At 49.1% G+C, this 12860-nt stretch overlaps 1 protein-coding gene across 1 annotated transcript in view; it reads left to right on the top strand.

Moving 5' to 3' along the window:
• Positions 1-2822: 2822 nt before the first annotated feature.
• LOC147885361 (ferritin-4, chloroplastic-like) overlaps positions 2823-12860 on the top strand; it is a 34694-nt gene continuing 24656 nt past the window's right edge. The window contains exons 1-6 of the mRNA XM_087396073.1: positions 2823-3245; positions 3369-3452; positions 3537-3597; positions 3710-3797; positions 3917-3978; positions 4174-4239. Of these exons, the coding sequence (XP_087252199.1) occupies positions 2941-3245; positions 3369-3452; positions 3537-3597; positions 3710-3797; positions 3917-3978; positions 4174-4239 (666 nt within the window). The 5' untranslated portion in view covers positions 2823-2940. The remainder of the gene's footprint in view (positions 3246-3368; positions 3453-3536; positions 3598-3709; positions 3798-3916; positions 3979-4173; positions 4240-12860) is intronic.

Here is a 12860-nt window from a genome sequence, read left to right as displayed (position 1 = left end):
TAGTTTCCCAGTTTTTTGTACATGAAAGTTTTTTTCATGATCATTACATGACAATGATGTTGACATACGTAAATCATGCAAGAAGTGCATGCAATTACGTGTAGTAATCCCTGCTCTCATCCCATCCACATTTTTGTTCCTCTTGTCACTTCGGCAAATCTTAGTGGACTTGGTGGTGTGCTTGCCCTAAGCATATCCATTGTAGCTTATACTATTGGCTGGAATTCACCCTTATGATAGGTCTGAGGATTTGCATTTAGTTCTTCCCAAAACTCACCCAAATTTGTTGGAGATGGAGGTCCTTGATTCTCTTTACTGTTCCCTTCTTCCTCTCTTTGTTCGGTGTCATTTTAAGTGAACTGCTCAACGTGCTTACTTCCTTTAGTTTGGGTCTCTTCTTTGTCACCATTCAAAGGCCTCTTTTCTTGAGTTTCAATTTCGGTCTTCTCTTTTGTATTGATATCTTTGCTGGCATTGTGTCCTTGAATCCACTATTCCCCTCATTCTGCTGCAAGTTGATTTGCAGTGTTCCCATACCTAGCTTCTCCCATGAAAACGACTTCATTCCCCAACAAGATTGTCAAAACTTGAGGCCCAATCATGGTTTTTATTGCTTGTGTTTTGGTTCATCCTGTCATCCTTTGCCCCTTTCACTTTGGGTTGTAAGGAAAATTGCCATTTCTAGATGGCCAAGTTTGCTTTGTAGAGAACAAGTGCAAGGGGATGCAGTTTATAAAAGAAGTATGGGGGGCAATGAGGAGTGCTCAACTTAGAAACAAATTGAAAAATTAGGAGAAGAGTGCACACAAAAAATTACAAATAATCTTCTTGTATTACTTTGCCAACTCTATGGTCAAGATACAATTGGCACTATGGTCACCTTTATGCACACAAGTTGCTCTGGAGATAAGATGACCCTAACTCCTAGGACAATAGGACTATTGGGCCCTATGTACATGATCCTTTGACATTCACTATTTACAATCATTATGCTTTGACATTCAAGTTGATACAAACCACCCACATTTACAATCATTTGCACCTACCTATCCTAGAAGGTAGGTGCCATTACATCCTATCTGAAAAAGGCCTTTCTGCCTCAAATAGATACCAAGAAGCCTTGGCATTTTTGCCAAAGGTTTCATCTATTTCCCCCCATCAAGTTGTTGTTCAGTTCCATTGATGATTCAAGCTATTGATCATAAAGGAAAAAACCATATAGCACATTTTGGATTAGAATGAGGCACGGTGCTCGTATGATATCTTGAATCTTGCTCATGAGCTCAACTACTTGTCAAGAAGACCTCAATCCAACCAAGAGCAATGTTGACATTTTACCACACATAAAGTTAAATATGTGGTGCTTTAGAACTCTAGGATGCTGAGAGAAAGGCCTTCACAGAAAGTTAGATCCATGCTTCTTCATGAACCCCTGGACCCCAGCATGATAAATGGCGTTATTAATTAATTTCTTTGTGTGTGGGGGGGACGCGCATAGAGAATTAAGCTAAGACAAGGAAAGAAATTAAGGAGGCGCGATCAACGTAAATGTATTATGAATAGGTCCCCAACGAACTCGAGAAGGTTCAAAGATGCAGAAGCTTCTTAACCGCCCTCAATGGGTATTTCAAGAGGAGGGGAGAAGATCCAAAAGCTTCTTAACCGTCCTCAGCGACGAGTATATCAAGGGGAGGGGAGGGGTAGAGGAGAAGGGGGCATGTGAAAGCCTCCCAACCACTGCAATGAATAGCAATGAAGGAGGAGGAACAGGAAGGGAGGGCTGAGTAGAGGGAAGGGCAACGAGAGGGAGGGCTGAGCACACGGGAGAGGGAGGAGAGGACTGAGCGCAGAGGAGAGGGAGGGGAGGGAGAGGTGGTAGGGGGGAGGTGTATTAGAGACGGAGGGGGAGGGCAAGCATGCAAGGCGAGCGGGTTAGAGACGGAGGGGGAGGCAAGGCAGATTAGAGACGCATAGGAATGCGAGGCAATAGCTTAGGTTAATTAAGGCTGTGTAACATGCAAGACTAATTAATTAATTCAAATACACAGGAATGCTTCATGACTAGCATGCTTAGAGAAAGGTCCCTTCACACAAAGTGGGGTGGCTTGCTTGCGCTTAGCTCGATGGATCAATACCTCACCATTAAGGAAGCTTTATTCTTGTTCTCATTCCCTTTTAAGAAATGATCTCACGATGATACACTATTGTCTAGGGACTCTCTAAGAATGTGCATCTCAAGCTCATTCTATGTGTTCAAATTGTAGAAATTGTACCTATTAATGATGTACCCATTTAGGTAGTCTAATGAAATTGCAAATAGAAGTAGAGGCACATTGACCAAGTAAAGAGAAAGCATCGATAGTTGTTGTCCAAGTTCATATAATAAACATACCACAATTGTCCAAGCTCATACAATAAACACACGAGCATCATTCCATGCTGCTGGGTTTGCAATATGTAGTTGTGCAAGCTCATACAATAAACACATGAGCATCATTCCATGCTTTGGGTTTGCAATATGATGCAATGGGTGCTTCACAAGACAGAGAAGTAAACAAGTTGAATGACTTTTGTCATTCATAAGGCCTGGCCAAAAGGGGTGGAGCTTCTAGGCTACATAAAGATAATGTGGGCTTGGAGATAGAGAGTGGAAGGAGTGGGAGAAAATGGTGGAACTGCCAAGTAAAAGTAAAATAAATACAAAAATAAGCAACTTAAGCCTCCGTGAGGCCAAAAATTAGTAAGAAAAACTTAATTCTTGCATGCAAACATGCAAAGTTGAAGCATGTTAGATAAAATTGTAGTTCGAGATAAGTCCCTAGAAGGAAGAGGATGCTTCTGGAGAGCAGTTTTTGAGGGAAGAGAGAGAGAGAGACAGAGAGAGATTGAACAAGGGAGCAGGTATATATATGCTGCGTCGCTGTGTCTTTTGCTTATCTGATGAAATCGGTTATGGCTCTTCATTGCGTCCTTCCTCCCCCTCTCCCTCGTACTCTTCTGGGTTCTCCCTTTCCGTATCCCAGCACTGCCAAACTGTCTCTCGGCGTGGTTCGCCAGGGGTTTGGCTTGCACGTCAGGGCCAAGGAATCCGTCGAGTTGGAATCGAAATCGTTTAGCGGGGTCGCTTTTGAACCTTTCGCTGAGGTTCAATCCAAACTTGTTCAAATTTCGTCCTCTAACAAGGAATCGCTCGCTCGTCAGCGGTACTCTGCAGCTTGCGAAGCTGCCATCAACGAACAAGTCAAGTGCGACAAAGCCCATACTGCCATTCATTGCTTTTTTGGGCGATTTCATAGAGAGAGCAGTGTGCAAAAGAGCATTGTCCTTGTGAGATTATGAATTTTGAAGAGGATGGGCTGGTCTTGCAGCGTCGAATACAATGTATCTTATATCTATCACGCCCTGTTTGCATACTTCGACCGTGACAATGTCGCTCTGCCAGGCTTTGCGAAGTAAGATAACTTGCGGTTGTTCGGAATTACGGTTAGTGGTTAATTAACCTATTTGTCAATAAAACCGTCCTCTTTTTTTCGTAGGTACTTCAAAGTGTCAAGCGATGAAGAACGTGAGCACGCGGAAAAATTTATGAAATATCAGGTCGGACAACGTGGCCACGACACTGCCTTTTGTTAATTTATACGGGTTTTCTAATTTGCATTTGCATATATATATTTATTTACAATGAAAATTCTATTTCAAGTGAAAACAGAATCTTCGGGGTGGTCGAGTGAAACTACAGTCTATAATGGCACCTGAGACGGAGTTCGACAATGCTGAGAAGGGAGATGCTTTATATGGTGCCTACCGTTACTATGAAAAATCGTTACGGTCTTTTGAAGTTATAATGTAAATAAACCAGATGGCACCAGTTTGCGATGCTCTTGTTGAGCGGAACTTTCTTGTATATTTATGGCAGCCATGGAATTAGCACTGTCCCTGGAGAAGTTGAACTACGACAAGCTTCTGAATCTTACAAAGGTACAGTGCAGCTGGTTCTTTGTAGGTCATTTGGAAGGTATATGCAAGCTCCCTCCATGAAGCATTGATCGGGATTCCTACCTGCATAGGCGCATATATGTTTTCGTTTGAATTGCAGATAGTATAATATAGGCTGCCGGTTTGAATAATACACCTTATGTGGGAATTGAAGTGTTTGGTCATTCAATTGATCAGGTTGCAGAGGAGAATGGTGACGCTCAAATGCAAGATTTTATTGAGAGCAATTTCTTAGCTGAGCAGGTTCGTCTGCTATGCTGTCTGAACTGCTGTCATTCAACTCCTGGATTCATCTGGATATATATTTAATGACATCTGTGAAATGTCCTAACTTAGAATTGAGCTCGGAAGACATAGAAAAAACAAAACTTCACATGAAAAGATATTTTGAGTATTAATGCTTCTGAAAGTTGTGAATATCTAGACCAAGATAATGGCTTTTGTGACACAGGCAAAACAGTTACCTATACATCGTTGACAAGGCCCTCAAAGCTCACTAGATAGAAGTTTTGGAATTCCTTCAGTGTTTTGAGATAACCCCGGGGAATTCTCAGTCAGAGGTTTCCTTGGAATTCTTTCAGTGTTTCGAGATAATCCAGGGGAATTCTCGGTCAGAGGTGGTGGTATTTTCCTCCCACAGCTGGGGAGCAAGAAAATACCCGAAACACCTCAAAGAAGAGAAAAGAAAAAGCAATGGCTTGGTTTGTGTTGCTTGGCTTGGATGCTGGATGTGAGTGGTTGATGATTATTGCCATGAGCTATTGCTGGCAATAGCTTTCTTCATTCATACTCATGGGTGAAGTTTCAAATGGGAAGCTAGTGGGATCAAGGGATGTTGGAAATAGAACAGTTTCTTCCAACAGAGTAATTTCAGTAGATGGTGACCTTCGTCAGCTGGAGAAATTGAGTTATCCAAGAATCTGTGAAGAGAAAAGACTGCTGCCATTTTCGATCAGCTTCATGGCACTCAAGAAAAGTCTAGACTGCCTTTGCCCCTTTCTTTTTTGGATTTTCACAGAGGCATAAAAAAGAGGTCCTTGTCACATGAGTCTCTGCTTTTTCTTTGAAATTTTAGGCAGAATGCAAGCCCTAGTCAAACCGTTTCCAAAGAGTGAGCATACCTAAGGAGAACAGAATGCGCCGTAAAGATCAGCTTCGACCTACCGACATCCTTCTGCGAGCCTGGCCCTCTCACTGTCCCTGGTTGTGCCAGCTCCCTCTGCATGCTCCTCTCCACCTCTTCTACCGTTGCTTGCTGTTCCCACGGGCTGTGTATCTTGCACAGCCCATCAGGCTATTCCACCCCCTCCTGCCTAAACCTTTCCCCCTTGGCACCCCACCGGCTTCCAGCCCTCGCCTTCTGCGAGCGCTTGGGCTGGCCTGGTTGCCCTGCCTTCTCCACTTGCTTCTTTCCTGCCAGCGATCAAGCTGGCCAAGGGGACTTTCTGCTCCAATCCCCCTGGCCACCCCTTCCCCACCTTCCCACCTCTATCTTGTCAGCCTGCAGGCTGGCTTTGGGAGCTTTTCGCCTCCTTTTACCCTTCCCATTCCTTTGGCAGGACCTCACCCTGGCTGAGGGTTTTCCCGCCCACCTCAGACTCCAGAGCCTCCCAAGGATCCCTCCCATATCTTCTCCCATATCTTCTCCCATCCCTTTCCCTCCTTTCTCTTTTGTTTCCCACTTGCTGCTCTACCCCCTTCTCTACTTTCCTTGACAGTTTCCCTGCTTTCTTCCCACCTTCCCCTCAGTCATCTTCTCCTTTACTAGCAGGTGTTGGCTCTCCTGCTTGACTTGGGCAATGTAGTTCAGAATTGATGAGTTGGTCTTGCTAGAGGAGCTCAAATGGCAGCGTCATTGATTCCGCCATCTGGATTTCTCTTACTCTTGAGGACAAAAAGATGTTTAGGATACGCAAGACAGATGTGCTGTCAATTGGCAACCTCAACTCTCAACGATGATCAATCTCATTGGCTGCAAGTATCGATGTCTGCAAGCTCTCTGTGTTGATGATTTTATGGGTGCTGCTCTGTCGACCAATTGATGCAGTGTTGATATGTGATTATGAGATCTTTAATGAAGCTTGGTGTGGATATTTGAATGCCATCCTCACACAAAGGCAAGACAATGATGAAGGGTTTCCTCGCACCTAAATTGTGGCTCATACAGCAAGGCAGTTGTCGAGGAACTTGAGAAAGAGTGCTCTATGTATGTGATAGTTTACTAAGCCAAATGTAGGGAATATCCCCCTTGTTGAGGAAGTTGAAAGGAGCATGTTTTCATTCTGCAGATTTATTTGCTGATATACCTCATTATTTGCTGCCTAAGAGAGACATGGAGCAAGCAGGAGAATTGTATAAATTGATGCTCAAGTATGTGTGGTTGTGTGAATTTGTATGTGTGAGCATATGTTATGTATATATATATACACATTGTTGGGAGCTGATGACGTCAGTGGGGATGTCATTTCTTTGCTATGCATGATGGATTTTCAACCTTTTGAGTGACTATCATGAGATTGAAACTGCACTATGTTCTTGTGTTTTTAGTGGATGAGTTTGGGATTCATCTAGATATATATATTGACTTACTAAGGTGGAAAGAGAGGAGGGGGCATGGCAGATTTGAGAAGGATTCTCTCTCTCTCTCTCTCTCTCGCCTTTGAGAAGGTATATTGCTGCTTTGTGGATTTCCACAAAGCCTTTGACACAGTACCTCGAGCTCGTCTCATCACACGCCTACAGACACTGGGATTTGATCAAGAGATCATCTGGGCAGTCATGACACTTTATGAGAGTTTCAGTCCGAGTTCGGACAGGCGTTGGTGGGATAGATGAGATCTTGAGTACCATAGGGGTCAAACAGGGTTGTCCCTTATCACCAACTCTGTTTGGCCTCTACATCGATGAGCTTGAGACTTTCATGGGCGCGTTCGGAGGGACCGGTTGCTCACTTGTCGGGATCATGATCAGGATTCTTCTTTATGCTGATGACGTGGCACTCTTGTCGTCCACACTTGAGGGGCTCCCGCGACACCTGGATGCACTCCAGGCTTTTTGTTTATCCCATGATTTGGAGGTCAACCTTAGCAAGACCAAGATCATGATCTTTAACACCTCGCGAGCAAATGTGCAACCGAAGCCGTTCACTTTCGGTGGGTCACCAATTGAGATCGTATCCTCATACACTTAGGGGTCATCTTCTTCGGCATGATTTTCACGATGAGACCAACGATGCAGGCCAGACTGAGTTTGGGATACGCCTCACTGGCTCGGCTAGAGAGACAATGCTTTCACTCCCACGTCTAGGACCCTCGGACCAAGGCTCTTCTCTTCGACTCCTTGGTCTGACCAGCCGGTATGTATGGCAGCCCTTGTTGGGGGCCTGACATGTCAAAGATAGAGTGGACACGGGTGGAGCGCCTGTAGATCCTCATGCTCTCACGGATGATCTGGAGGAAGCCGTCTGTACCACATCACATCATTCAGCTCGAGTTTGGTGCTTCTCCACTCCAGCTAGATGCAGCCTTTCAGACCATCACATATCTACACCGGGTTAGATCATATGGGAACTGCACATCAGGGAGACAGAGGTTGCCATGGTTGGCTCTCGATTCCTCCATGAGGTTGGCAGCAGAGGGAGACGAGCGATGCTGGTATGCACGGACTCACAGATGGTTTGTGAGACTAGGGTTTCACATCGATAGGATACCTCCTTTTCAGTACAGTTTAGATGCCCCTCCTATACTCCCTCCCATCATCTCGATCGGGCTACACACCAACCAGGTCATTCGAGAGGATCTCTGCAGCTACACACCTTTAGGACCTGGTTGGAGCCGAGGGAGCTTCCAGTGAAGCTGAGTTTCTACAGAGATTACTGTCTTCGTATTTCGGAGGAGGGATTCATCACACCATCGTGGTACACTGAGCTTCATATGCCTCACTCACTACGGATCTTCATCGGATAGTTTCGGGTATCATCACACCGCCTCCGCATAGAGAGCGGCAGAGCAGAGGGAATTCCTAGGGAGCATCGCTTATGCATATTGTGCGACTGTTAGGAGGTTGAGTCGGAGGAGTAATTTATTTTTAGGTGCCCAGTGTACTACGAGATCTGAGGTCGCTACCACTGCCTCGTTAGAGACGGCTCCCGGCTCCTTTTCAGATTCCTCACCTACCCAGATCAAAGATGCCTCGCGGCCTTCATTCACGAGGGGGTCCGACACAGAGAGTACTTACTTAGGCGATGGGGCTTGACCACATCATCAGACACCTCTCAGAGCAGGATCACAGAGTTTTTCCCATCGAGTGACATTGATCGTCTAGTCTCTAGCCGCAGACGTGACAAAGATCCCGATTGACGGTCGTAGCACGACACACGAGACATCAAGGGGACACACAGATCACTCTGGGGGACCTCCCGTCATTGTTTAGACCCGGGATACGTCCCACGGGAGTCACGGTGGCTTTGGTCTTGCGTTGAGCCTCGTCCAAGAGATCGAGATGCATGGCATCCCTTGATGAGCACCAGCGTCCCATCACTTGGCTATGCACCAGCTAGGGCGACATGACATACAGAGGATTCCGCTCCGCTCCAGTCTTTTTCTTTTCATTGTTACACTCAGATGTATTTGATTATGTATGATCAGACTTAGGATTCAACATGGGTGATGATGCTCATTTCAGTAGCTCCACCCTTACTATGATTTGCATCAGGTTTTCTTCCAGTCTCATAGACTCATCAGTCTTCTGAAGACTCTAATAAAATTTCTTTCTTTTCTCTCTCTCTCTCTCTCTCTCAGATGGACCGGTTTCCCCCCTTTCAAAACAGCATGGATGCACTGCCTGAGTTGATATCCCACGATATGAGATTAACTGTATTATACGGGTAGTTCTCCTCCACCCTCATATGTCTCGAACTTGGGAAGGGAGGGGTGGGTGGGGAGGGACCAGGAGTTCCCCATGAAGATCCAGTTTTACGATGACTACTTCTTGAGAGCCTTGGAGGATGGACTCATCACCAAACTTCAGTACCTTAAGGACAGAGGAGCCTCGCATGCATTGAGCATTGCCATGGGATTTTTTTTTTTTTTTTTTTTTTGCCGAAAAAACAGTTCTAATTATATTACTTCGAGAACAAGATACAAGAGGTCAGCTTATAGCTGACGGGCTGCGTTCACAAACCGGACGCAGCCCAAAAGGTAGCATAATAAATCATACTCTCACGGAGGAATATGCTGAGTGTGAATGAACAGCCATCGGGGTGGTGAGTAGTGCCACCGAAGGCCCTGCGTAGTCTGCTCGAAGAAGAGGCTCTGTGAATCCCAAGCCTGGAGGAAGCGTCTCCGCTTCTCCTGACCAGCCCGGGAGTCTCCCTGAATCTGGTCCCACTGGCCTCTGAGGGTATGAATAATCTCACTCCAAATCTCCGCCATGATCTGGGCAGTCGATAAGGAGGTGCCACCGAGGATCTGCGCGCAGCGCGAGGTCCAGATGTGCCATCCTGTAATGCTGCTGATAATCTCCCAGACTGGCTGCCTCTCCCGAACTCCTGTATCAGCCTCTGCTAGGTGCTGTGGGATACCCTCGAGCGGCCCCCACGTCCCCTGTGTGATAAGGAAAGTGGGGTCCTGCTGGCATGCCTCGAACAAGTGATGAAGACCAGGTGCGGTGCTGCACCAACAGAACGCGCCCCAAGTGATCACTCCTAGCTCTGGTGCTGCACGAGTAAGAAGCCCGAAAGTCCACCTCCACACTTCCTGGGCGCGCATGCAGCTCCACAGGCAGTGTTTTGGTGACTCCTCATCCGCATGGCAAATCTGACAGCAACCGTCCTGGCCTATCTGCCTCAACCAGCTCCCCACTGGAAGACCTTTGTGGGTAAGAAGCCACAGGAAGTATGAGATCTTCCGCGGCCGCCAGCTCTCCCACAAGGCCTTCCAGAAAGCCTGCAAAAAGAACCTGGAAATACCCTGTGCGTACCAGCTAGGACGCTGGGTGGGGGGGCGGCTCTGCATCCTCCCGAGAACTCGCCTGCCCAGAGTCGTGCTGTAAGCGAAGAAGGAAGTCTGCCCCTGTCCTGTCACAATCTCTGGCCACCACCACTCTCCTGGGTCCCACTCAAGCTCTGACAAGGCCCGCCCCTCCCAGAGCCAAAGACGCCAAAGCTGCAACTGGTCCTGCTCGATACTAGGGTCGGTATGCCAGACCTTCCCCAGAAGGCCTACGACCCTAACCCTCTGCCATGGGAGTAGGGGGTCAATGAGCGCATCCTCTCTCCTGAGTCGTCCGTCCCCTGAAACCGCGAAGAAGGCGATAGAGGAGTCATCCAAACGTCCTGCGACCACCAGTGGGATGCCACGGGGGGTGAACTGTCCCAGCCAGTGGGTGTCTCCAGGCATGAGGACCTGAGGCTCAGGTGGAGCCAACCAAGCGGCTGGGATCGCACCGTCGATCTCCGTGCGTCTCGCCTGGACTCCGCGTGCACCTCCCGCTGCGTCTGCCAGATCGGCCATCTCCAGATGTCTGTACGTGTCCCTCCAAACTCGAAGGGACCTGGCTGGCCCCTTCATCCAGCCGTCCCACCTGATATGTGATCTCTCCCCCAGCTGAAGGCCCTCGGCGTCTCTGACCTGCCCATTCCAGACGAGCGGCTGGCGATCGATCTCCTCCTGACAGCTGGGCTGGGACTGAATGAGACTGAGACGGAGCCGCCTCCAAACCATGAGGAGGCTACGAACGAGTGGGGAGCGGGGCTGAGTGAGCGGGGCGGAAGTGAAGATCCACCTGAAGGACGGTAGCCACTCTCCACCTCGGCGCGGGACACAAGAGCCGACTCCCTGCTGAAGTAACATCTTCCACGTCTGCCCCCCTGGGGTCAAACCGCGGATGATAAGCTTGCCTAACAAGGCCTGACTCTGAAGCTCTGGATCAATGACCCCCAGACCCCCCTCCGCCTGCGGAAGAATGACTGTCTGCCAAGCAACCCTGGCTCTGGTATCTCTCTGCCCATCCTCCCCAGACCAAAGAAAGTTCCGAACCAACCTCCTGAGCTGTGCCACGCTGGATCTCGAGAAGCACCAACAGGAAGCCACATACCAAGCCGTGGCTAGAAGGACCTGGTTAACTACTAAAGCACGACCGGCAAGGGACAGCTTAGCAGTGCTCCAGAAAGCCAGCTTCCGTCGGATGGAATCTAGCACCGGGAGAAACTGCTGAGCTGGCGTAATGTCTAGGCCAACCTGGAAGCCAAGGTATCTAGCTGTCTGTCCACGTGGAATCCATCTGAAGCCCAGGAATCGCCCCCACTGAGAACACGCCCCCGGGTCTGTGAGAAAACCAACTGATTTGTTCCAGTTGATTTTCGCACCAGCGGCCGAGCAGAAAACCTCCAGGGCCATCCGCACCCTCTCTAGCATCCTCTCATCGTCCTGGACATAAAGGGCTGTATCATCTGCGTACTCTGAGTCCAGAAGCTCCGTGTCCTCCCGGAGTGGAAGGCGAACACCCCTGAGCCCTGTGGACCTCGCCCGAAGGTAGTAAGTTATGGCCTCGGCGAAGAAGAGAAACAGATAAGGAGCCAGGGGGCAGCCCTGACGTACTGATCTCTCCAAGCTGAAACGCTCACCCATCCTGCCTCCAATGATGACTCTGCTAGACGCTGTCCTGTACAAAGCTGAGATACCCTGAATCCAGCCTGCCGGGAAACCTAGTCGCTCCAGAGTCCCCTCCAAAAAGGACCAATCCACGCGATCGTAGGCCTTCTCGAAGTCGAGAAGTAAAATGGCAAGGTGTGAACCGCTGTACTGAGCCCACTCCGCCGCCTCTGAAAAGGTGAAGACATTATCCAGGATACTGCGATCCTGGACAAAGCCTGTCTGAGTGTCATGGACGAGGTCTGGGAGTAGAGGTCGAACTCTGGCACTGATCATCTTGGCGAGGATTTTGTAGGCAGTGGTAAGGAGAGTGATCGGACGCCACTGGCGGATCTCCTGTCTATCTCCTCCCTTCGGGATGAGGCAAATCAGTCCCGAGGAAAGGCTCTCTGGCATCTGACCGCTGCTGAAAATCCCCTGCAGAGCTGCAAGGAGGGGCTGATGGATCTGGTCCCAGAAGGAGGTGAAGAAAGCTCGGGATAGCCCATCCTCACCTGGGCATTTCTGCCCATCAATAGCCATCAAGGCCTCCAACATCTCGTCCGCGGTGAACGGCGCCAACAACGTCGCCTGCATGCTGGGCTGGACCAGGGATGGAATGTGCCTCCACACCTCCTCACGGTCACGACTAGCACGAGGGGCAAGTGGCTCCTGCTGGAAGAGGGTCCTGTAGAAGTCAGTGGCCAACCCCAGGACCTCCCCCGGGTCCGTAACAATGTGACCATCCGCTGTCCTGAGACTCCGTAGCTGATCACCTGCATCTCTCTGGCCGTGTGTCCTGAAGAACTCCCTGCACATCCGGTCACCCTTCCGGGCCCAGAAGGAGAGAGAGGCGTGAAAGGAGAACTCGGAGCGACGCTGGAGGGTCTCCTCCAAGAGGGCTCTGGCTCGAAGGGCCTGGATCCGAAGCTCCTCCGAGCCCGGGGAAGACTGCTGAAGTCGCTGAATGGAGGCGAGGTCCCTCCGAAGAGCTCTCTCTCTGCCCCACCAATCCTGTCGAACCTGTAGGGCTGCGAGCTGGCAGATCTGGCTGGACTCCTGCAGAGCCTGCGCGACCGAGTCTACCAGATCCATGCCCTCCCCCCAGTCTCTGTCCCAAAGACTGCAAATGCTGCTACGGACGTCCGCCCTCGAGAAGATGGAATCGGGAATCCTGCATGATCGGGGGGGGAGAGTCTGGGCTGCCGAATCTAATGAGAGGAGCACAGGCGC

The sequence above is a fragment of the Dipteris shenzhenensis genome, chromosome 25 (assembly GCF_047967505.1).
Source record: "Dipteris shenzhenensis isolate YYH24624 ecotype China chromosome 25, Dip_SZ_1.0, whole genome shotgun sequence".
Taxonomy (NCBI): Eukaryota; Viridiplantae; Streptophyta; class Polypodiopsida; order Gleicheniales; family Dipteridaceae; genus Dipteris; species Dipteris shenzhenensis.
This window is presented reverse-complemented; position numbering and strand designations above follow the sequence as displayed.